We start from the raw sequence: 26,346 nt of genomic DNA, 5'->3' as shown, positions 1-26,346 counted from the left end.
AGCGAAAATAAATGGAGAGATACTGACAATAATCAAAAGGCTTCTCCCTAGAAAGGAATAAAGAGCTCCTCAATTAGCTTCCATGGATTATGTTTTGTGTGCTTACCTGCTACAGCTGTATCCAATTCATCTTCATCCAAGGATTCCTGTGTCATGAAGTCTTTTAGAGGAGACATTGGATAGGATGTATTGAGATTCAAGCCCAACATGAAGTTGTGCACTTTCCCAGCACGTCCTTCTCTGGTGTTGAATAAAGTTGAATCACTCACCAAAGCCATTATCATACGATGGACCCAACTTGCTTGATTATCATTGTGGTACTCCCTTTTAGCATCTTCATTTTCAGTGCCTAAGGAAAAAGAGCCAGAACATTATACAGATTCCCAAGTCCACTTAAAAACAAAAAACAAAAATCATAAAACAAAAAACGTTGAATAAATACCCAGTAGTATAATTGTGGGTCATAGGGTAGTTCTATTTTTAACTTTTTGAGGAACCTCGATACTGTTTTCCAGAGTGGCTACACCAGTTTGCATTTCCACCAATAGTGCAGGAGGGTCCCCTTTCTCCACATCCTCACCAACTGTCGGAGGCAGGCCCCTGGCCAGGGTGGCCTCCACCATTAAAAGATGGCGCCTGGCTAGTTGCCAGGTTAGGATTGCCTCCTGAGACTAAGCGGAACGCCCAAAGAGGAAGTAAACAGCATTGGTTGCTAGCGAAGTTGTTCGTTTAGGTGCACAGCCTGATTCGCTCGCTCCTGTACCCTGCTCGCTGATTGGTCATGTAAGCGTATATAAGTGTGTAGACTTGCGGAAATAAAGAGAGAGAAGATGCATCCGAACCAGGGTTCTTGTCGTCCTTGCGGGGCGAGGGCAATAAATGGCGCCGGCACCTGGGAACTAAATAAAGGAATCTTGCAAGGTAATCCGCAGGAAAGCGGGGAGTAAAGGTCCGCAGGTAAGCGGGGACATTAGCCATGTTCAAAAGTGGGAATTCCGTGGTAAAGCGGGGAGTAAAAATAGAAAAACCTTGCAAGGGAGAAGTCCGCAGGTAAGCGGGGTAAAACCACGACAAAGGTGGTGGGAAACTTGTACAAGTCCGCAACAAGAAGCAGGACGGCCTTAGAGCCGGGATTTTCTTATCGAAACCGCAGGTAAGCGGGGAAGGGACCACGATCAAAGTGGTGGGAATCTTGTACAAATCCGCAATAAGAAGCGGGCGGCCTTAGAGCCAGGATTAACTTGTACAAGTCCGCAATAAGAAGCGGGGCGGCCTTAGAGCCGGAATTTAGCGGTGAGTCTTTAACGTCCACGTCTGTTGTCTGTGTGTTCATAATGGGATCTGAAGTATCTAAAGTGTGGTTGGAAGGGTCTTTTTAGAAGACCTGCTGAAAGCCAATGGAACTCCACTAAAAGCAAAAACTGCTCGGGCCTTTTTGAATACAGCGGAAAAGGCGGCTCCATGGTTCCTAGATGAAGGCTTGCTAAACATACCTCAATGGGACCACTTAGGGGAGGATTTGAAGAAACAGGATGCTTTAACTCTTCGCCTCAAATTTAACATAACAAAAGCACAGGCACGGGACACAGTAGTCTCCTGCAGAAATTGCGTGATCTTACTACCTGCACCGTCCTTGGGGGTTAATCCTAAGGGTTTGTTACCTAATCATATATGGCAAATGGATGTCACACATGTTTCAGAATTTGGAAAGTTAAGATATGTTCATGTCTCTGTAGATACCTGCTCTGGAATAATTTTCGCCTCAGTGCATACGGGGGAAAAATCCAGAGATGTTATTGCCCATTGCCCATGGGCTTTCCCCATGCCGCGAAAGCCACGCCAATTAAAGACAGATAATGGTCCAGGCTGTCTCACAACCCTTTAAAGCCTTCCTACAACAACTTGACATTCACTTGATACATGGAATACCCTATAACCCACAAGGACAGGGTGTTGTGGAGCACGCGCATCTTACAATAAAAAATGCGCTTTATAAACAAAAAGGGGGAATAGGGGACACCTTCAGGTCCCCTAAAGATAAGCTCAACACCATTCTCTTTATTTTGAATTTTTTAACGTTGGACAAAACGGGTAAATCAGCTGCAGACAGACATGCAAGTGATGCTGCTGCTTCCCCTAAGCCTTTAGTACTTTGGAAGAACATCCTCACAGGAAAGTGAAATGGACCAGATCCAGTGTTAGTATGGAGTAGGGGGTCTGTATGTGTTTTTCCACAGGAAAAGGAGCGGCTGGTGCGTGCAGCCTTGCCTCCAAACACCAGTCATGATGCTGAAGATGCTGATGATAACTCTGGGGATGCTACACCTCCTGAGGCAGACTCAAGCCAGAGAGCTGTCAGCAGTGGTTAAAGCATGGCTATATCCTTTACCAGTGTCTAACTCTTCTCTCATATTCCCTCCTCTCCCTTTGATGCATGGCAGGTCTGTAACTTGCTAGGAGCATATACTGATATCTCAGCAGTGTCCATGTTAAATGGTGGCAAATTCCTCAACTGTTCTTATAGACAAAATGACTCTAGTACCTTTGAGACAACAGTTAATGTGTCTTGTCCCAATAATATTACTTATCAGCCCACTCCCATATGCGTCTGGCCACCGTTCCTTTTCCTCGTAACAAATGCTAGTGAGCTGAATGATACGTTGAATTGCACTAAGAATTGCTATCTTTCCCAGTGCTGGAATGTCACGGCCTTCAAGCTGGCTGTGATTATGCATATCCCTACCCATGTTCCTATCCCAGTTTCCATTCCAGAGGACAAGTTACCGGTGGTGCTATCCAGAAAGAAGAGAGATTTTGGTATCACAGCCACCATTGTGACAGCATTGGCTATATCTACAGCAGCTGCCACGGCAGCAGCACTCTCGCTTGCTGCAACTATACCCACTGCGGAAGCTGTGAACACCCTTGCAGAAGGAACGGCGGCTGCCCTTCAAACACAGACTCAGATCAATGCACATCTGCAAGCAGGAATCCTGATAGTCAACCAGAGAGTGGATTTGGTTCAAGAACAAGTGGACATATGGGGGGCCCTAATGGGACTGGGATGTATAGTACCCTTCCCGGCAATTTGTGTAACTCCCATAGCCTATACTAATATGAGTGACTTACAGAATGTCTCCCGACAGCTCTCCCAATACTTGTGGGGGAATTAGTCCGCAGAATTCCAAAACTATATTCAGCACCTGCTACTAGGCATAACAAGGATAAATAATATCAGAGTTGAGCTTGCAACCCTCCCAGAGATAAAACATTGCAAGATGTGTTAACCCTTACGAAACAATGGGCTAGCATAATTGGTCTGATGACAATCCTCGTAGTGGGCTTGATTCTGCTAGTAAGGAAACTGCAAATTTGGAGGCGACAGCAACCTAGGCAACAGCAAGCCATGGTGCAGGCCTTGTTAGCCATCGAGGCTGGAACATCCCCCCAAGTGTGGCTAAGTATGCTGGATCGGTAGTCATTTTGTTTATAAGAACAGTTGTAAGATTGGTGGGGGAAATATACCAACCTAAGACAGAACACAGATCATTGATATCTGCCGTCTGATGATGGGAAAGGACATTCCCCGCCACTGACAACCTAAGACAGGCACGATCCCTGCCATAAAAGAAAAAAGGGGGAGATGTCGGAGGCAGGCCCCTGGCCAGGGCGGCCTCCGCCATTAAAAGATGGCGCCTGGCTAGTTGCCAGGTTAGGATTGCCTCCTGAGACTAAGCGGAACGCCCAAAGAGGAAGTAAACAGCATTGGTTGCTAGTGAAGTTGTTCGTTTAGGTGCACAGCCTGATTCACTTGCTCCTGTACCCTGCTTGCTGATTGGTCATGTAAACGTATATAAGTGTGTAGACTTGCGGAAATAAAGAGAGAGAAGATGCATCCGAACCAGGGTTCTTGTCGTCCTTGTGGGAAGAGGGCGATAACCAACACCTGTCGTTTCCTGACTGGTTAATTTTAGCCATTCTGACCAGTGTGATGTATCTCATCATGTTTTGATTTGTATTTCCCTGATGCCGAGTGGTGTTGAGAACTTTTTTCATGTGTCTGTTAGCCATTTGAAGGGCACAGGCACCCGAATGTTTAGAGGATCAATGTCTACAATAGCCAAACTATGGAAAAAGATCAGATATAAAGAAGATAAGGTACACACATGTATAGAATGGAATGTTACTCAGCCATCAGAAAGAATGAAATCTAGGGACGCCTGGGTGGCTCAGTTAGTTAAGAAAGAATGAAATCTTACCATTTGTAATGGCGTGGTTGAAACATGGTTGAAACAGCGCATTATGCTAAGTGAAATAAGTCAGAGAAAGACAAATACCATATGATTTCACTCACATGTGGAATTTTAGAAACAGAGAGATGAACATAGGGGAAGGGAAGGAAAAATAAGACAAAATCAGAGAGGGAGACAAACCATAAGAGACTCTTAACTATAGCAAACAAACTGAGAGTTGCTGGAGGGGTGTGGGTGGGGGTATGGGGTAACTGGGTGATGGACATTAAGGACGGCACTGTAGGGACCTATTTTACTATCCCTGCTCCCCTTCCCCCAGGGGACTTAAAAACAAGTCCCAGAAACCAGCTCCAGGTGTGGAGGCCAAGAAAAACAAGGCTGTACCCACCTCGAGTCTAGCCCTGACATAAGTACAGCCATCATGGCAAGGCAAAAGTTAGCACTTTGCACTGTAAGAGTGGGTTAGCATAAGAATGGCCATCCTGAAGGCCGGGAAGTCATTTTACTGAGCGTCCCTAACCAGCCCACATGGCACACTTAACTTGAGATAAGAGAAAGTAGCTAAAATCTAAGAAACAACTTAATCATATACCACCAGGGTGGTTAGGCGAATGTCGTCACAAGGGCCAGATGTTCAAGAAAAACAAATAGTTAACTTGCAGAGATCGCAATCCTGCAAGACAGGAGTCTCCCTTGGTTTGCAAATGTCCTGGTGATTTACAACAAAAAGGATACCTCTTCAGTGGTCCAATTTCCAGAGACAAATGGCTCAGTTCCTCAAGGCCTAAGGTCGCCCTCCCCACCATAAACCTGAAGGAGGCTGAGGCAGAAGGAAATGTAAATAAAGTTAAATTTCTTCTAAACCTAAATCTCATTTAACCACTAGGATGGCTCCAGGGTGATGCTGGGGTGGCAAGAGGTTAAACAAAGTTAAACTGTCAAAATGGGGCTTAAGATATGTATGTAGCCATGAAGAAGTGCCTTGAAAATGCTATATAAACCCTTGGCTTTGAGTGCTCAGGGTCCTTGTTGAAACCCGCTGCGCCAGGCAGATACTTGGACCCCAGCTAGCTGGAAATAAACTCACTGTGTGACTTGCATTATCGAGAATGTCCTCTGTCTAACTGAGGGGTGGTCGACTCCGTACCCTAACAGGCACATGACGTAATGAGCACTGAGTGTTACTGGCAACAGATGAATCACTAAATTCTATCTCTGAAATTAATAATATACTGTATGTTAACTAAATTGAATTTAAATAAACATTAAAAAAATCTTTGGCAACTGAATGTTAAGATTAATAGTGAAGCTCTATGGCTTTTGATTCAACAAACATTTATTTGTCTAAATTAGTACAGCAAATATTTCAGTTAATCATTTTTGTTCTTAATTTACTCTTTACCTATAGTCAGTCTATAGGTTGTGTTCTTGATGTGTTACTTGGTCTATTCTTAAATTTCCAGGCAAACTTCTACTTTTCCCTTTCTGTCCTCTAGTCCTTTCCTTCCTTTTCTCTGGCTATACACACACACACACACACACACACACACACACAGGAAAATTCCGTGTAGCTAATCCTCTCCTCTCCATTACTCAGTTTCCTCCCCTATCCTGTTTAGTAAACATGCAGAAATCACGCAAACGGAGACAACTGAAGGATTCAACACACGTATCTGCTGCTCAGTAAACACTCTGTGAACAATCATTTATTTCATCCTTGCTTATAAAGTCAGGAATTTAAAACCATGTAATTTAAACACATGCTTTCAACATGTCTTAAAATTCAGCAATCTTCCAGAAGAGGCAGTTTTAAATGGCTTTTCCTTTAAAACCTGTGCTCATATCACCACTGCTGGGAAGCTGCCCTGTGTCGTTGTTTAGAACACTGGTTTCAGAGTCAGACAGTCTGGATTTCAATCCTCTCTGCACCGCCTACCAGTTTCAATAACTCTTCTCCGCCTTCATTTCTTCATCAGGACACCTCGCAGTACTGGTGCGAGGATGAACTGAGACAGTCCACTCATGTACCTCTCTTAGGAAAATGCCTGGCCTGTCACCGATTCGTTAGAAACATGGGCTAGTAGTAGAGATACTGGTGGCACCGGCAGCAGAGGCCTCATTCGCATCAGTATTACTCATTCATAATCCAAGCTGAGGAACGCTGGGTGGTGGAGGATAATTTCACCTGCCAGCATCCCTCTATTCAGATTTCTGGGAACTCTGTATAAATAGACACACATATATAAAACTGCATCTGTGTGTATTTGAGAAAAAAGAAAGTCTATGTTCAAATTTCATAATTTCTAATCCGTGTTAACTAGACATACATAAAATTGTAAGACATACCGACTTTTTTTAATCTAAAAAAAATCCAAAGATTGGCTTAACTGAGCTGAGTAAATGAGACAGACCTCTTAGTAGCCGATTCAGAGGACTACGTACTCACAAAAAAATATATATGTATTTTTCTACTCCCACACTTCTCTAAAGCAAAATATGACAAAGAAAATCTTTCACAAGAACAAATTGGGCTTTAAAGTGAATGATTCAAGGGTGCCTGGGTGGCTCAGTCGGTTACGTGACTGACTCTTGGTTCAGCTCAGGTTGCCATCTCAGGGTCATGACATCGAGACCTGCATCAGGTTTCGTGCTTAACTCAGTCTGCTTGGGACTCTTTCTCCCTCTCCCTCTGAGCACACACACGCATGCACCCTCTCTCTCTCTCTCAGATAAATAAATCTTTTTAAAAAAATATAGTGAGTGACTTATATTTTCTGGTTACATAGGATACAAAGAAGATACCAATTATTTTCCAAATATTTGGAGCTTCCTCCTACTCCTCCTCCTTCCTCTCCTCTTCTTCCCTTTTCCTTCTTCTTCACCATCATAAGTATCATCATCATCATTGTTATTATTAAATAAGCCTCACTTCTCTACCAGAAGAAGATCTACTTTCCTTATGAGATATTTGGAAATGGCATCATTTGTGGGACAAACCCAGCATTCAACAGATAAATGATTTCACTGCTTTTTAGTTATAGTACCAAGTTAACTATTCTTTGCATAGCCTTTTACTTAAAGCTCTTTGTATGCATTTGAAATTTGATAATAATAACAATCCTGTGAGAGCCGGTAAAATGATGCCAGTATAGATTTAAAGAAACTAAAGTTTAAAATTCTTAAAGACCTTGCTCAAAATCGTATGATGAAAAATGAAGATGTCTCAAGAGAAGGAGGAGACAAGCCACAGACTGGGAGAAAATATTTGCAAAAGACACATCTGATAAAGGACTGTCATCCAAAATGCACAAAGAACCCTCAGAATTCAACAATAAGAAAACAAACATCCCGACTAAAAAATGGCCAAAGAACTTAACAGACATCCCACCAAAGAGGACACATAAATGGCAAGTAAGCATATGAAAAGATGCTCCATGTCATATGTCACCAGGGAAATACAAATTAGAACATCAATGAGATAACACCACACCCCTATTAGAAACACCAAAATCCTAAATACTGACATCACGGAATGCTGGTGAGGATGTGAAGCAACAGGAACACTCACGCATGCTCATGGGAATGCCAAACAGGACAGACGCTTTATCCAGCATTCATGTTTCTTGGTTTTTACCCAAAGGAGATGAAAACACATCCACATAAAAATCTGAACATGGATGTTTATAGCAGCTTTATAATTGCCAAAACTTGGAAGCAAATAAGATGTTCTTCAATAGGTGAATGGATAAATAAGCTGGTCCATTCAGACCACGGAATTTTATTTGGTGATTTAATAAAAGGAGCCATGAAAAGTCATGGAGAAAACTTGAATGCATATTCCTAAGTGAAAAAGAAGCTGATCTGAAGAGGCTATAAACTGTATGATTCTAACAATCTGAGTTCTGGAAAAGGCAAAACTGTGGAGAGAGTAAAAAGATCAATTGTTGCCTGACATTAGGTGGGGAGGTAGAGGAATAAATAAACAGACCACAGGGAGGCTTTGGGCAGTGAAACTGCTCTTATGAAGCTATAATGCTAGATACGTGTCATTCTACATTTGTGAAAACCTAAAGAATGTATGATAGCAAGAGTAAACCCTAAAGTTTGGACTTTGGGTGACAAGGATGTGTCAATGTAGTTTCATAGATTGTAATAAATGTGCCACTCTGATATAGGATGTTGACAGTGGGGGAGGCTCTCCATGTATAGGTATAAGAAATATATGGGAACTCTGTTCTTTTTGCTCAATTTTGTTGTGAATCTAAAACTACTCTAAAGAAGTTGAAAATAGAGCTATCCTACAACCCAGCAATTGCACTACTGGGTATTTACCCCAAAGATAACAAATGTAGTGATCCAAAAGGGGCACGTGTACCACAATGTTTATAGCAGCAATACCCACAGTAGTCAAACTCTGTTAAGAACCGAGATGTCCATCAACAGATGAATGGATCAAGTAGATGTGGTGTGTACAAACACACACACAGTAGAATACTATGCAGCCTTCAAAAAACCCGAAATCTTGCCATTTGCAATGATATGGATGGAACTAGAGGGTATTATGCTAAGTGAAATAATTCAGCAGTCAGAGAAAGACAATTATCATATGATCTCACTGATATGAGGAATTTGAAAAACAAGACAGAGGATCATAGGGGAAGGAAGGGAAAAATGAAACAAGACAAAACCAGAAAGGCAGACAAACCATACGAGACTCCTAATCTCAGGAAACAAACTGAGGGTCGCTGGAGTGGAGGAGGGTGGGAGGGAGGGGTGGCTGGGTGACAGACACTGGGGAGAGTATGTGCTATAGTAAGTGCTATGAATTGTGTAAGACTGATGATTCACAGACCTGTACCCCGAAACAAATAATACATTATATGTTAATTTAAAAAAGGAAAAAAATGAATACTAAGAACTAATGAAACCCTAAGAACATCCTGAATCTAATTCTCTAATCTAGGCTGGTACTAAAACCAAAGTAGGCATGTTCAAAGGGCTTTTGAATTTCTCAGCCTTAAGATAAGCAGGGGTGATCAAATGTACTGACGATCGACAGCAATTTTCTTAATAATTAACAAGCCATTATTATACCTACCTGACAGTCCCTCTATCAATACACATTAATTCTAGAAATGTTAGGCATACACTGTTTATCTCATTTGTATCACCAGTACCCTTCATTAAAAGGAAATTCAAAATTAAAAAAAAAAAGGCCTAAACAACTAAAAAAAATTAAAGTTAAATGTATGAAGGAGCCAGAATGAGGACAGAGTTCTTTCCAGGGCAGGGTTCCTTCAAGATTCCTGCCTAATAAATGGAATTAGGCCAATCATGGGCTATGTGAAGTAGCAGGCAGTGGGCAAACAGGGACTGAAGGGGAGACTGGGAGCAGGGGCCAAACCTTGTGCCTGGCTGAAAGTTTTGTCTGCCTAGGACAGGGTTAATTTTTAAGATTTTTTTTTTTTTTTAAACAAGAAACTACAGGCTAGCCAAGCTGTGGGCTTGTGTAGCTGTTTCCCAAAGAAGGTGCCTTTACAAACTCATTTTCATTTTAATGTTTGGTTCAGCAAGGATAAAACAGGCTCTTCTAATATCCACACTGTGGTGGGGGGAAATAATGAATTTGGAGCAAGAAAACCTTTAACATCTTCTAAAATCTAGATGCTTACATTCACAGGGTCATAGGATGTTTACCCAGTTGTTATATAACATAAAATCACTCCATTTTACCATATAACATTTGCAACAAATATTCCTGAACCTCACCTTATCCCTGACCCGACTTCACTGGTCCTGATCCACACCAAGCTGAAAACTGCCTTGTCAAAATGTGAAAGAACTCACTTACACTTACAAATAATATCTACAATAAAAATTTCTTAATCTTTATTAAAAAAAAATTTCTTGGTAATTTCATCCAACTTCATCGTTGCCGACCTCTTCCTAAGAGATGGATTGCTGACAACGGGATAAGGCTCAGGGACGGACTGAGAATAATTTTTTACATGACACTGTATCAATAATAAAATTTTTACAGGTGAAATTTTAATTTTTAAAGCCCTGGGAGAATGTTCCCATATCACAATTTTCAAGCCAAGAAGCCTAGTGTTCTCATCGGACTTAGAATTCGGTATTTCTACCATTACAGTTTATTCTTCATTTGTTTCATGGATAGTATTTTGAGGTATTAAAAAAAGAGCATACAGGATATTTATGTTGGCATATTTTATTATACACACAGTATCAATTCTCTCTGTGAACCAAAAATGACAATTCTCTATCACTCAGGGGCTTAAGCAGAGACTATCATTAGCATCGTGAGGGACAGACTCAGACACAACATGGAGTTCCTTTCCTGATGGACCTCTGCCAGAGAAGATTCTCTTACCTTTGGGTTCTTGTGATTCATCGTCGCTATCTGAGCTGTCATTACTCACAATATGCTCTGCTGTAATATTTTCTGTGGGGAAAAAACCAAAACAGTTGAAGGATCTCAGGTGTCAAGACTTAAAAATTTACTGCACAGAAGTAATCTCAGGAAAACCATCAAAGTGAAATCTACCAAGTTGACTTGTGTAATTTAGATCACTTTAGTACTTAAATTTATTAGTTTTACTAGTATTTTCAAATTTCTCACTGGACAAGAAAACCTCTAGGATGGGAAAAATTAGTTTAAAACTACTCACTCATGACTTAAAGGAAAGAACATTTATCTGTTTGTCTTAATGCTGACAGAAAGAAGAATTTGGTTATAGGAAGCTCTTTGTTGTACCAAAGGGGTATTTTTCTTCAATTAAATATGTTTAAGTGGTGTTTATGATGGGAAATGCAGGATAAAAGCAAAATACACAGAGGGTCCACAGAACAATTCCTTCAAAATGAACAAAAGCTACTAATATAAGGTATCTTTTGATTTTCAGTAATACTGAAAATTGTTCATTGAAATGTGTCTTTTGGTGTCAAGAATTTACGCTTCCTCAGAACATATTAAGAATGCAGTTATAGGGGCACCGGGTGGGTCAGTGGGTTAAGCCTCTACCCTCAGCTTAGGCCCTGATCTCAGGGTCCTGGGATCAAGTCCCGCATCATATGCCCTGTTCAGCAGGGAGCCTGCTTCCCTCTCTCTCTGTACCTTCCTCTCTGCCTACTTGTGATCTCTGTCAAATAAATAAAATTTTTAAAAAATGAAGGCAGTTATAAAAACTAAAATAGAAACCATAAATCCTTCACACATAAAGACAGGAGTAAAATCCAGATAATAACCAGTTTTTTTTTCAAGTAAAAATTACCTAAACTATGGAGTACACAGACTATTCTTATCATCAGCATTTATAGAAAAATCAAACTTTCTTTGGACATTTACATGAAACCACTTTCTGTATAGTGACTTTTTTCTTCTATCAGTCAGTAGAATTTTTTTATTTTAAAAAATATGACTCAATGTATAATTTTCACTGACAGAATCGTTTTAAGGTTTTAAACTCAGAGAAATGAACTCTAAATTTATAATTTTCAGTGACAGAATCATTTGGGGACTTCAAAAACTTGGAGAAATCTGTGTGTAACATTTAGTTTCCCCATATTATTCTGTATATGTTTACTATACCTACATAAATGTCATATACATGAATGACAAGGTATATAATGGAAGGGTTTTAAAAGATTGAGGTAGTAGGCTGACTTCAATTTTTAGATTTAACTTTACTGGCATGATTACACAATATGGAATTCAATAAAAGATAATGTCATTTCATTTTGTGATTATTACACAAAGTAGTTTAGTTGTATAGAAGAGGGATGGTGTTAAGAAATGATCCGCTCTAGGTATCCTATACATTAGGCGTGTCTCTGGTCCTTTATGTAATCGAGCAGAACAAAATTTTCTTCCCATATGCATTTTTTTCTTTGGTCTTATTTGATACTCTCATTTAAGAAAATGGTTCACAAAAAAATAAAAAAAGATTTCACTTCTCTTTTGTAAAGATATTTTTAAGAGATGAGTATCTAAATATCTGAGTAAATCTATTTTCCATCACTATAGTAAAACATATAGCTCCATCTGTCCAAAAGCACAGAATACAGACATTCCAAACTCCTTGAGCGTGTAAAGAATTTCATTCAGAGCTGTCAGATTATGGTCCAATTTATCATGATGTCTTTCTTCAGAAGGGATGAAGCAAAAACAGAAACCACCTGTGAACACCCCTTTAAGAGGTAGACTTTGGGCAACTGTTGGACAAAAGCGTCACCAGGAGTCTTTGGATTCCCCTCAGTCACCTCTCTGGTCTCATTTCTGGAAACCCTTACTTAATCTGAGGTAACACGCATCCTGCTGGCCGGTGGATCTCAAGTACACAATATTCCCTCTCAGTCTGACACACAGGCTGCCAAACCACTGGCCCCAAAGGAAACATCTCCCAACAAAGAATATTCTGAAGACTATTTAGTATAAACACTCTCCTTTTCCTTGGCCTCCAGCCATTGTCTCACCCACCTCAGATCTGTTATTTCAGTCCTATTCTCTTCCTGCCATAGGAGGAAAAAAAATAACAACCCAAGGTTTATCTGGATTATTCAACCTAGAGGGAGCACAGAGAAGCGAGCCTCATGTGGTCCATCTGTCCCTTCTCTCTTTGCTTCTGAAATCTTCACATGATTTTGAGAAGAGTTAGTTATTTCCATAAAATGAGAGTCATAAACAGGCTATTTATCCATTTCGGGTATAATGTTCATTAAAAAAAGTCAAGTCAGGGACGCCTGGGTGGCTCAGTTGGTTAAGTGTCTACCTTCTGCTCAAATCATGATCCCAGGGTCCTGGGATCAAGTCCTACATCTGGCTCCACACTGTGCAGGAAGCCTGCTTCTCTCTCTGCCTGATGTTCTCCCTGCTTGTGCTCACTCGCTCTTTCTCTTTCTCTCACAAATAAATAAATAAAATCTTAAAAAAAAAAAAAAGTCAAGTCAGAGCATTTTAGCAATAGACTCTTGGCCTCTTAGAGAAAATGGGGCTCTGTCGTTAAGGCTGGAGCAGGCTCAAAAGTTCCAGCTACATTGGCCTCTTGTTAAGTGAGTGCTGCTCAGAGGACAGGAGCAAGTTCAAGTGCACAGTGCTTTCCTTATTGTTTTTATTTTTATTTTAAAATCGTTGGCTCTAGTGCAATCGTAAGATCACGTCTCACTTCTCCATTACTTATGAAGAACGACCCCAAAATACAAGTGATACCACTGAAGAAAGTATTAAAAATGGTGGAAAATTTCTGTGGAGTTACTATCAATATCAAACAGCTAAAATCAATTTTGCAGGAGGAATGATAACACTCCTTAGAAGCCGATCTGTAGTGTATTTATCAATGTTACAATTGTGGGTTTTTTTGTTTTGTTTTTGGGGGGTTTGTTTTGTTTCGTGTTTTTTTGCATATAAAGCTTAATTAAATCAACTGTCACTGCCTGGAAAAACTAAGGGCAGCTTGCCAAAACAAAAAACAAAAAAACAAATCCTACATTAAGTGTTTTAGATGCAAGTATTTTTCAAATGAATTGATTGTTGAAAAAGTCCTTCATGTTATTCTGTGAACTCTATCCTCACATACTTGATACTTCACAGACAGAGAAGAGGTAGGAGGTACTGTGCTGAGAATACACAGGACCCTCCACCATAGCCCTCTGCTGGGCTGGCTCCATCCTTCAGATTTAGCATGCACGGCTCCTTCCCGTAGTAACTGCCATAAGGAAACAGCTGGCAAGGTACTTGGGAGACACTGAATGTATGTTTCATTCTGTTTGCTTTGAGTCAAATTTACTCATTGATGAAAAGCGATCTTCCTGTCATTAATCTTTTAATGAATGGAAAACCTCTGGTCCTCAGTTGGGTCTGTCTACTTTTTCAAGTTTTATAAATATTACTTTTTAATTTGTGATGGAAGGGCCAATGAGTTAAATTTAAAGAAAAGCATTAGTGTTAATTTACTGGATGTAATGTGAAATATTTTTTCCTCCTTTTTGGTATGACTCAGCTATAGGAAGCTAACAGAATTCTAGTGAGTTAGTATTTAAGAGGTAAATGAGTTGCAAGTATGAACTTAGGCATCACACTGTGTTCAACTGCTGACGAATCTAATCTTTTAAAAGAGACCCCTGTTTGATAAAAGGAGTATTCTCTAATGCAAGTAGTACATTTAGATACATGATGACAAAGAGGAATGAAGATGCTCCAGTTAAAAATTATTCTTAGGAATCAACAGTTCTTACAAATTTCAAAACCTCAGTGTCGGAATAATACTTAAGTAATATACAGATGATTCTTAGGAAAATACTTGATTTAACCAAGTTACTGGTAACTTTAGAACAACGACAATCTTAATGGTGATTTAATTTTCTATACATTCATGTTAAAATTTATCAGTTTAGCACAATATGGTCAAACAGAAACATGTTTTAATAATACCTAATTCTTCCTCCATTGTGGAACCTTTATTTTGTGAGCCAGAAACTCCTAAGACTCTGTTGAACAATATAGAAAAGGCACTGCCCCAGACACCTAAAACAAAGCAAAAATGGAGAACAACTTAGAATGCACCAAGATTTAAAACAGTCACTCAAACAAACAGTATTTTGATCACTTACCCATTAGGAAGTGCAAGGGGTTTTCTTCATATTTCTTCACAACTGTTCCCATAAAAAATTTGCTTCCAAATAAGTCAGGAGCCATAAAAGTACCGTATTTAGCCATACCAATCTCATACGGGCTAAATTCAACCCAATCTGAAAGCATTTTAAAAAAATATAATCCATTAATAGGAAAATACTACAGAAATGTACACAGTTGAAGATTGCTTCTAACAATGCCTTATTTTCAATTATTTAAAATATTTTTAAAATTAATCAAATGCCTATTATGTATAATGCTCAAACTGAGTATCTTTTGCATTTAAAAGCTCAGACATCTTTTTGGAACCCACTTTACGAAGTCCATCTTTACTGTAAAGAATGTAAAACAGAAAACTGTTAGCTCAGATGTCAAATCTACAAAGTAGATAGAAGAAACTAAACTCTGATAATGCAAGCAGACTATGAAACGGAAGAAAGCATTTTCTAACATTTGCCTTTTATTCTTCTTTCTTTAATTTTGCTTATTAATCATTCTTCTGACTCAAGATTATAATGCAAAGTTTTTAATGCTGAATGTCTTAAGAAACACATTAATAGGGTCAAGAAAGCATACTTTCTAATAAAGGCTATGGAGCCCTGGGTTCAAATCCATTTTGCTGCTTACCAATTATGCAGGCTTTGGTAGATCACTTGTGTTCTTTGTGTTTAGGTCCCTATAGAATGTGAGTAATATAGAGGATTGTAAAATTGTTGTGAAAATCTGATGGGTATAGAAATGTAAAGAACTTAGATGAGGGCATAGCACATTTTAATCACTCTATAAATGGTAGCCACTATTAGATTCCATGTATATCCTTGACTATCACTATGTTTAATTATGTATCAAAAATGAATTCCTGGGCGCCTGGGTGGCTCAGTGGGTTAAGCCGCTGCCTTCAGCTCAGGTCATGATCTCAGAGTCCTGGGATCGAGTCCCGCATCGGGCTCTCTGCTGAGCAGAGAGCCTGCTTCCCTCTCTCTCTCTCTCTGGCTGCCTCTCCGTCTACTTGTGATTCCTCTCTGTCAAATTAATAAAAAAAAAAAAAAATCTTTAAAAAAAATGAATTCCTTGTTTCTGATTCCTACTTCCCACGCTTGCTACTCTCAGCACCCCCTTCCTGTTAAACAGGGCTACTTTTCAGATATTCATACCAAAATTTATACTTGATCCTTGACAGCTCTTTTCCCTTTACATCTTACTTATAAAACCTCAAGCTCCGGAGGCTCATTACCAGATATGGTTACACATAGGCCTGCTTATCCATTTGTCCACCATGGACCACCATCCATTTGTACCCTACTGGTAGAAGCTGCCATACCTTCTCCCTGGATCTCCACAATAGTCTTCTAGAACAGCTCTCCTCTATTCTCCTGCTATCTTTTTGATACTTGTGGCAAGAATGAATTTTTAAAAATAGAAATCACAGCACACTAATGCCAGGTGAAAACTTTCCAATGGCTCCCCATTATACTGAACATAAAAATGTAGTCAACAAGTCTTTGCGACAGTCTTGCCACTGCTCCCTGACCTCATGTCCTAACCAGTCTCCCATTATGTTGGTCTTGCTCCTTCCACTCTAGCACACAAATCTTCTTAATTTTCCTCAAAGAGAAAGCTCCATGACACCTCAATGCCTTTATGCTTCCTATTACCTTGTGCAATTACAAGGCTTGCTCCTTCTCAACCTTTAGTTCAAGGTCCAATTTCACTGGCCACCCTCTGTGAAGTCCCACAACCATCTACCCTTGCCTAACCCAAAACCCTCTGCACTCCTTTATTCCCCTCTTCTAAAATCATTACATGCCTATCCAAACAATCCAAAATCCAAGTAACTCAAAAATCCACAAATTTTTCTGCTATTCATTTGGTGGTAAAATCTGACTGAATTCATTCAGCAGAGGAAAAAGTCTTGATAAGAAGCTGAATTTTTATTTATCTCACTAAATATGAATACTGACACACTCTATTAGAGAAATCACTCTATTTGATAATGAAATCTAGGGCAGTATTATGTAATAAATGATGTATTTTTTTTTAACTTTAAAATCTAAAATATTCTGAACCCCAAAACATCTATCCCCAAAGTTTTAGAAAAGGGATTGTGGATGTGTATTTATTTTTTACTCAGTGGCAGATTGTAACATTCTACCTTTCTTCAAGGAAGTTATGAAATCACACTTGAGATGAGAACACATTATAATTCATTGGAAATCAAAGCCAAATGGCACATATACCTTTCACCAGAAAGTGGTGTGCTTTATAAAGATTTACATGGAGTTAGTGAGATATGACTAGCCATGACTCAGAGGTTGCTAGGAAAATTCTGTTCTCTCTACAAGTAATTTCCCATCTCCAAATTTTATCCCCTTGAGTATTGAAACACAATGATTTCTCGAGTAATGTCTTCTTTATTAATGCTGTGTGTGCGCAGACAGTAACTACAGACATTCTCAAGGTAAGCTTGCTCTCAAGGTAAGGTAAGTCCTTACTGAAGGACTCACTAGAGTAGTATGTAACTATTATTCTTTTTGCTGTTGACTCACACATTTCAAACTTGAACCTCTCTCTTATACCTCCAGGTATTCATTTCCAACTTCCTCCTGAGCATTTACACTTAGACACACCGTCATCACATCCCACTGTGCTTACCTGGAAAGGAACTCATCACCCTTCCTCCCAGTCTACCTTACCTGCTTCCGTAAACCACATTATCATAGCCCCCAAAAGGAAGTTTTTTAAACTGAAACCCCTCTTTTACTCACTAACAATCAAACCCATTCATTACCACTTCTCACGGGTAACCTCTGGGCTTTTCACATCCATCTTCATCTCTTCTTTTCGGGATCTCCCTGGCTCCAGAACATTATTACGAGAACACCATGGTAGCACTGCTTCCTGTTTCTTTCCTTGCTAATCTACCCACATGAATCACGAAAATACTTTTTTTTCCCAAAGACACTAAACAATTTAATTGCCCTGCCCCCAAACCAAATATTTCCCATTATCATAACTGAACAAAAATATTTCTGTCTGGAATTCAAATCTTTCTGTAACTTGGCACTAGTAGTTTTCCCAAATGTACCACCCACCTTCACCAACTCATACTAAGGCTAGTTTCTTTTTACTGCTCTCCAAAACCTACTTTCGCTCCCCTTCTGAGCATTTTCTCATGCTATTTCGCACAAAGAGGACTATTCATCTCCCTTGATAGACCTTTCCATGTTCAACTGAAAACTGAGTTCCTTCACCCACATGAAGTCTTTCTTAGGACTGCATTAAATCTCTATGATATCTTACTCGTAGGTCAGTTCTACACACTTTAAGAGATCATAATGTTCTATGTGTATGGCTCATTTATTTTCCATGTTTTATTTTTGTCTTGTTAATGGGACTGTAACTTTCCCAAAGAATAATAAATACTATGTATTTACTCTTATAGTATCTGTCAAAGAATTTAACATGATGTTGAGCTTATAAATTGTGCTCAATAAACACAATTTATTGACCAATGGAAATGTAAAAATGAAAGCACTGTAGTAAAGTGAAGGAGTCAAAAAATATTTAACAGTTTAAACAACTAAAGTTTATTTGTTTAAGATCTTCAAAAGAGGAAAATGTTTAAAACTATTCTACAGGGAAGAAAAACATTCTCTGATACTGTGGAAATAAAGTTGATAAAAACTTCTGTAAGTTAAGATAATCTGGTTCTTTGACTTTTAAAAATATTATTCAGATAATATTTCAACTTTTTTTCCCCAAATATCCATTTTTAATCCAAGCAAACTTTAAAGTAATATAGACATCTCTCTTCCCCCACCCCCCCCAATAACCCAAGCTACTTGAAGTTTCATAACATAACACCTTTGAATCTCTTATCTGAGTACAAGATCTACATAACTCATGCTTGATGGCTTTGTCCAACTCTGTTGGAAGAAACAGCTTTGAACCTCCTTATCGTAAAAGTTTAAAGATTTTATTTATTTGACAGAGGGAGAGGCAGGGAGAGAAGGAGCACAAGCAGGGGGAGTAAGAGAGGGAGAAGCAAGGCTTGATCCCAGGACCCTGGGATCATGACCTGAGCCGAAGGCAGACGTGTAATGACTGAGCTACCCAGGCACCCCCTTATTTTAAAAGTTTAGCAATGAAGTTTAGTTAAGTATCTCCCATCTCTGTAATAATATCACAGTGAGGCAGATGGCCCAAATCAGATACTTCAAGCTCAAAAGGTACATAAAACAACCTTTCCCACTCTAGTTGAATCCAAACCAGTCCTTTGTTCTTTAATGATCGTGGTTAGATTTTCCAATGAGAATGGCTACTGCCTCAAGTTCAGAATTTTAAAAAGGTGACTATGAAAATGACATAACAATTGTAACACTATTTTATGTCTCTTCTTGATGTTCCATCTTCTGCCTACCTCAGGTGATTGTCTTAATAGCTCTGTAAGATAAACCTGATGTTTATTAATATCCTTTTTTTTAAAAAATAAGGAGGAAAACAAGAATCAGAAAGATTAAATGACCCACCGAAGGTATTTCAGCTTAGAAATAAGGCAGGGCTTACAAATCAGTTTAGTGCTTATTTGGCCACATCATAATGCTTTTGGGGTAAAATGGCTTATTTGGCTATGCACAGACTTGACTAGCATTCTAGTAGGATTTATCAACCTATTTGCAAACATTCCAAGACCTCACAAAACACCAGTGATAGGAAAGCAAAAACCAAACCAAACCAATTTCATCATGGCGCTTAAACTTTTCTTATATGAATGAATTTCAGTTCTCCCTATAAACTTCATTACAATCAAGATCTTGCTCCTTATTTATTGCTGGGCATGCTATAGTTACCCCAGACTCCTAATGCATGCTCGACCCCCATGCAATAATTAAATATACCTTTCATATATAAAATCTGTTTGTAGCTAAGATCCAGACCTCTGATTTCTTATACAGCTTTCATAGAGCACTAAATTTTTAAGATTTACTTAAACTTAAGTTGGGTCTGACACTGTTTATGTACTATGCATACTTTATATCATTTTTTAAAAATATAAACATGTTGATAGGCTCATCCTTATTTAAGAGATGTAGAAGCCAACTAAAAAATATCATGTATCTTGGTCAAGAAACAATACAGAGTACCTTCTTTCTTGAGCCTTCACTTCTTTAATAATTATTGTAAATCTTTCAGATTATAAGTCCTGATAGAATGGGGGCAATATACTGTGGTGGGGGAGGGGAGTTCATGCTTAGCACCTGGCTTACTACGGTCTACACAGTCAGTAACCAGAGAAGCCAGTATTTTCATAAAACAAAGGATTTTCGAGAATAAATCTCAGCTCTGCTATTTACTTTCTGTGTGGCAATGTGCAAATAATTTAATCTTTCTGAGGTTTTGTTCTTTTTTGTCTATTGAACAGAGCTAAAAATACCTCACTTCCTGAGCTGTAGCAAAAGTTAAATAAAATAATCAATATGTTAAGTGATTTCTGAACCATCAGCATGATGGTTTTTAGTCAATATAACTGGTAAATAGTTGAATAGATGCATTCCAGCTGCACTGCTTTTTATAAATAATTTTCAAGGAGAGCTTGGGTGGCTCAGTTGCTAAGTGCCTGCCTTCAGCTCAAGTCATGACTCCAGAGTCCTGGGATCGAGTTCACTATCAGGCTCCCTGCTCAGCAGGAAGCCTGGTTCTCCCTCTCCCCTGGCTTGTGTTCCCACTCTCGCTGTCTTTCTCTCTGTCAAATAAATAAATAAAATCTTAAAAAATAATAATAATAATTTGCAAAGTTCTTCTTGCGTAAGAGAGGTCAGTTGAAAAAAGTAAGGCTTTGTAAAATTGGAAAAGGATTCGGGATGTAAATCTGTTAATTACATGCCATGCACAATTCTTTTCTTTCAAGCTTATGGTGTGACTGATTTCACTGAGGTCCTTTTCCCAAAAATATGATGAACCCTACCAGCTATAGTGAGAAGTGCTTCCACACTGCAGATTAAGACTGCCAAAGGCCCTCAGAAGCATGAGTTCACGGGCTTTGAGAGCACCCAATAAGAAGAAAAGCCACAGAAGAAACAAATATTTACATTTGAGATTTAACAAAATGAGGCATTTTGTTCACCAGCTGCCTCAAGTACAGACTAGTACTTTTTAAGTACTGTATTATAAAAATTACAACAGGGTTTTGAATGATAAACATATATCATATTATCCTATTTAATGAAAACAGCTGCAGGAAGCAAATAATATGCATTGCCTAGAAGCACTAGGCACACTATTTTGTTAAAAGTCCCTGAGAAATGAGGAAAATTGAGGTTGCAATCATGACTTTTTATAGTTTTTATTTCACTAATTTAAATGAAGAAATATAAGTTACTAACTTCATGGAATATATTCCATAACGAGAAAATCATCTAGCTTAATATTTTCTTATATCTTCCAATGTTTTCATGTTAGAGAAAATATATGAAAATGGACAACTAAAATTGCTTATAACCACAGTTCAAAGGTTCAAGGAAATGTTTTGAAAGAGGAAATTACATACCTGCAAACATCAGCTCTGAAACATCGGGTTTGACATGGAGACAAGTGAAGAGAGGTAAAGGGCATTGACCAGAATTGACTTTTTCCTTCAAGCTACTCAAGGTAGTGTTCATTCTCTGTCCACAGAAGAAATAAAGACATGATTTTAAATACAGAAGCAAACACAGATAGAAAGCTACTTAAAGTAGGACTTCCAATCGAGACACTTAAAATTCTTATAATAAAAATAAGTCATGTTTTCTAGAAATCTCTGGGTTTTAATAAACAACAAAATTAAGCTCTAGGGAGGTAATTATCTTCATTCTAAAAAAACCCCACAACTTTAAAGGCTATATCTATGTTTGAGTTGAAGAACTTGGCAGCTACAAAACCATGAAAAAATAATCTGGACCCCGGATTCCCTGGAACTGACTCTATCTCCCCCGCTTTATTTTCCCATGGTAAGTCACACTGTAGTCATGTGTCAAATGGGCTTTTTCCATGTGACTCACTCCCTTTTCTGACTCTCTTTTAGGCAACCTCCATTTGCCTCTACCATTACAATATTACTTGTATTCATCTTAAAGAATGCCATTGAGTGGCCAGTTAAGGGTTAAAATGTGTATTTTTTTTTTCCCCCAAAGAAAAAGAATACAAAAGTACTTCACTATACATCAAAACTGTTACACAGAATGAGTAAGCACTAGCCAGAAATGTACAAGTGTTATGCCTGGCATGGGGGTATGTGCTCAGGACACATTGTTGATTGGGTCAGTTGAGTCAAGTGATGTTTACAAAATACATCATTTTGTTTTATTAAAACATTATAACATACAGGGTCTACTTGTATTAAAAGGGCCATAGATTGAGTCATAGCTTACATTGTGAATTAGTGTTTCTCCTATTAACATCCCAAAGATATCGGTAAATGTGACAGGCTGTCCAGAGCTTTTCTTCTTCCATAGAGACTCAACATATCTTTTAACTTTCTGTGGTGTGAGAAGTAAAAGGGGGTTGTGGCTAACATTTTTCATTAGCTCTTCATTAATCTCCTCTGGTCCTTTCTGTGGAAAATCAGGGTGAGAATATAGCGTTGACATGTACCTGTAGAGAAACAAAAGATGATTAGCAAAGAGAAAGTGCATTGCATGGTAGTCTCCAAAGAAGGCAGGTACTCTTTGTCATAAAAATTAAAAAAAAAAAAAATGAATGTTAGAAATAGTTGATTAACTTAATTATCGGACTGAAAATATCAATCCATTTAAGGAAAGAATGTATCAGTCAGAAAGAAGCTGGTCTACAATGGAAGCCAAGTAAAAGAGAGGTCTCAGAGGAAACACTGGATTTCCCATGCCCAATCCAGAGAGGAGGACGCTGTGCCAGGCTTACACCGTGTACTGTCTAGCCTCTAGAAATGGGTAAACCCTATTAGATTATCAGAAACCAATGAAAACAACATGTTTGAGTCATGTAAACAAGCTAACCTGTCTGGATGTAATAGTAGTCACATACGTAATCTGATGGTTGGACTTTCCATAATGATTATCTACAGGTAGGAAATGTGCTGCTGTCTAACCTATTCTGAATGCCTAATTTTCCTGACAAATGTGGCGTTTGTTTGTTTGTTCCATCCACTGCAAACTGGGCAGAATCCTAAGTCTTGAGAATTATAGGTCTCAGAATTTCTGCGCATCCAAATCTGATGGTAAAATCCTGGAGAGAAAGAAGTCTTTGAGGTAAATGCTTTCTTGTGGAGATTCTTGGCCACCAGCCATTTGACCACTTCTAATGAAACTGGAAATCAGCAGACACTACCCTGGTGTTTGATATTTAGACCATAAACATGGTCTCATATGTGAGACCACCCTCCTTCCCGTGCACTCATATGTGAGACCACCCTCCTTCCCGTGCATCAATATCTCTAGTATTGTAGTTCTCCACACTAAATATGAAGTATGACTGTGTATCTGTCTCCCTTACTAAATTATGACATCCCCCAGGGAAAACTGCTTATTCAACTTCTCTAGTCTCAATGACTAGCAAATGCCTGGCATGTGGAAAGCATGGTTTTTTGAACTACTGAACAGAGAATACAAAATAATGAGAGAAAGAAATAACCACCACGTCATCTAACCAAAGAGTATATAAAATAGCACACAGTTTAACTTCCTGTTTCCTTGACATTCAAATCAAAATACCTGTTATAATGATTTATCTTTCCTTTAGAGAGAGGAAAAAACTAACCCTTAATGGGCCCCTGCCATGCCCTAGGCCTGTGCTGGCTAACTGGGCATAAGCTTAAAGACCCACAACAGCTTCCAATTCTTCTAAGAGAGGACTGATGCATTTAAACCAATGTTCACAATTCCCCAGTTAATAAAAGAACTAGAATTTAAAATGTGTCCTCTCCCCCAATAGGTTTTATTGTTTTTTCTTAATCTCTTAAATAAGATTTCAGTTCTTAGAAACCAAACTACTTCTACTTTACATTAGAGTAGAATTTTTTATTGGATTCAGAGTTCTTTGGAGACAAACTGAGAATCATTTTAAGTCAACAAATGGAGACTGATGAGAGACCTAACATGGAACACATGCTCTGAAAAACATGTTTTTTAAATAAAAATTCTTAAAAGATCTTTATCCTAATATTTCCCAAAAACTTGTGAGAAAGATAAATCAAAAAGATTTACTCTGAACTCGAGCCTGGTATAATCACCAATTATCTAGAAAAATACAGCTTAGACGGTTTGAGAGATACAGGATCTATCCATTCCTGTAGTTATTCCAAGGTCTATCACATGATTCATTCAGACCAACGAAGACCTGACTTTCTGGACCTTATCATTCTTTTCAATAATTGCACACATTGATGGTATGTATTGGTTTACACTTAAGAACATAAAAAAAAATAGGAAAATAAAACATCTTTTTGAGCCTCTGAGTAGTTGGTTCTGGAACTATTCATGATATACTTCATTCTCTAACTCTAAGAAGAAGTTATTTACTATTCTCATAACAAGAATAATTTCTACCTCCATGGGCCACTGGCTTTCCCCTAACTTATTAAAAATTATATTATGTCACTGTGCATAGTTTGGATTTTGCCTTGGATTTTAGAAAGCTTAAACCCAACCCTGTGTTTCATGCTTCTCAGAGCTATAGGTTATAGCATGAATTTTTTTAAGGTTTTTTATTTATTTGATAGAGATCACAAGTAGGCAGAGAGGCAAGCAGAGAGAGAGGGGGAAGCAGGCTCCCTGCAGAGCAGAGAGCCTGATGCGGGGCTCGATCTCAGGACCCCAGGACCATGACCTGAGCCGAAGGCAGAGGCTTTAACCCACTGAGCCACCCAGGTTCCCCATATAGCATGAATTTTTAATTTAGCTGGTCTTTAAATGAACCAAATTATGATTCTAGTAAGTACCTCTGCCCCCAAGAATTGCCTCCAGCAAGATCTGAAGGCCCTTGTCTTCTCTTCCTTTCTTCCCATTGGCTTTAGATCAAGCAGTTCTTCCCTCTGGGGTTGGGGGACTGCTCAAAAGCTAGGACTTGTATCAGAGCTTCAGAGGTTGATTTTTTTTAAGTGGTCAAAATGTATATGGATACCAGCCCAATCCTCTCTTTTTGTTCCACGTAGAATGGTTGTAGTCCATTTCTGCCCTCTAAAGTTTGAAGTAAAGCCATTCACTTGGATGAATCTCTCTCTCCCCCTTTCCCTCTCTCAATCTTTTCCCATCATGAAGCAATTGGCTTGAGGATACAAGCCCCAGTCAGAGACCTAGAATACCTCAACCACTGGCACCAGGTTAATGTTCTCCACGTCAGCATTTATGACACCATATTCCTTAGAATTTGCAAGCGTGAGTTGGACAGACCTATCATGGCATCATTGTGGGGACATCTAAGACCTGAGTTTTTGCTTTGGTGAAGATAAAGGTGGGGTGATAGGGGCAATGGCCAATTTTCTTTAAATAGCTTTCTTTGTTTCCTTGGTGACACCAAGGCAAGATTCGGCTATTACTAGCTTCTGTGGACATGTCTAAGCACATAGACATCAATCCTCCAATACTGAAGTCCATAGTTCAGCCTTAATTTTCATCTCTTTACTAATAATACATGATTCCTAATTATACCAATCAAGTTTCCACAACTAAGTTTCTTAGACACAGCAGGGCCTCTATAAATAGTTAAGTAATGAACGAAATGATCCTCAATTTATTTCTTTTCTTTTTTTTTTTTTAAAGATTTTATTTATTTATTTGACAGAGAGATCACAAGCAGGCAGAGAGGCAGGCAGAGAGGAGGAAGCAGGCTCCCCGCTGAGCAGAGAGCCCGATGCGGGCCTCGATCTCAGGACCCTGAGATCATGACCTGAGCCGAAGGCAGCGGCTTAACCCACTGAGCCACCCAGGCGCCCTCCTCAATTTATTTCTCTATAAATCTGAAAATATCTGCCTCTAATTTTTTTGACACATTTATACAATGGGACACATCATTCTCTCCATACGAATGCATTCTAGGCTAAGTGTGAAATGTTTATAGCTAAATCATGTCAAAAGTGCACAAGGAAGGGTTCCTGGGTGGCTCAGGCAGTTGAACAACTGTCCCACCCTTGAGTTTGCCTCAGCTTATGATCTCAGAGTTGTGAGACTGAGCCCTTGTGGGCTCCATGCTCAGTGCAGTCTGCTTGTCCCTCTCCGTCTCCCCTTCCCCTCCCCACACCTGCCCAAACATGTGCTCCCTCACATGCGCGTATGCTCTATCTCTCAAATAAATAAATAAAATCTTTAAAAAAAAATCCCACAAGGAATTCTCAGTACAATCCTTTCTTCCACATCACACAGCCAATGTTTTAAAAGACCAGTACCAGGCCTCTAAGGACTTGCCAAATCAGCATCATCAGGGTTAAACATATAGAAC

General features: G+C 39.0%; 1 protein-coding gene across 5 annotated transcripts in view; it reads right to left on the bottom strand.

The window, feature by feature from the left end:
• PLA2G4A (phospholipase A2 group IVA) overlaps nt 1-26,346 on the bottom strand; it is a 176,728-nt gene that overhangs the window by 37,394 nt on the left and 112,988 nt on the right. For all 5 annotated transcript variants that reach the window (XM_004781557.3, XM_013050511.2, XM_004781558.3 and 2 more), the window contains 6 exons: nt 22,308-22,530; nt 21,449-21,563; nt 14,880-15,017; nt 14,701-14,793; nt 10,645-10,716; nt 107-349 (listed from right to left, as the gene is read on the bottom strand). In XM_004781557.3, coding sequence (XP_004781614.1) covers nt 107-349; nt 10,645-10,716; nt 14,701-14,793; nt 14,880-15,017; nt 21,449-21,563; nt 22,308-22,530 — 884 coding nt within the window. The remainder of the gene's footprint in view (nt 1-106; nt 350-10,644; nt 10,717-14,700; nt 14,794-14,879; nt 15,018-21,448; nt 21,564-22,307; nt 22,531-26,346) is intronic.

Source organism: Mustela putorius, unplaced genomic scaffold (assembly GCF_011764305.1).
Source record: "Mustela putorius furo isolate JIRA1106 unplaced genomic scaffold, ASM1176430v1.1 tig00537335_pilon_pilon_pilon, whole genome shotgun sequence".
NCBI lineage: Eukaryota > Metazoa > Chordata > Mammalia > Carnivora > Mustelidae > Mustela > Mustela putorius.
This window is presented reverse-complemented; position numbering and strand designations above follow the sequence as displayed.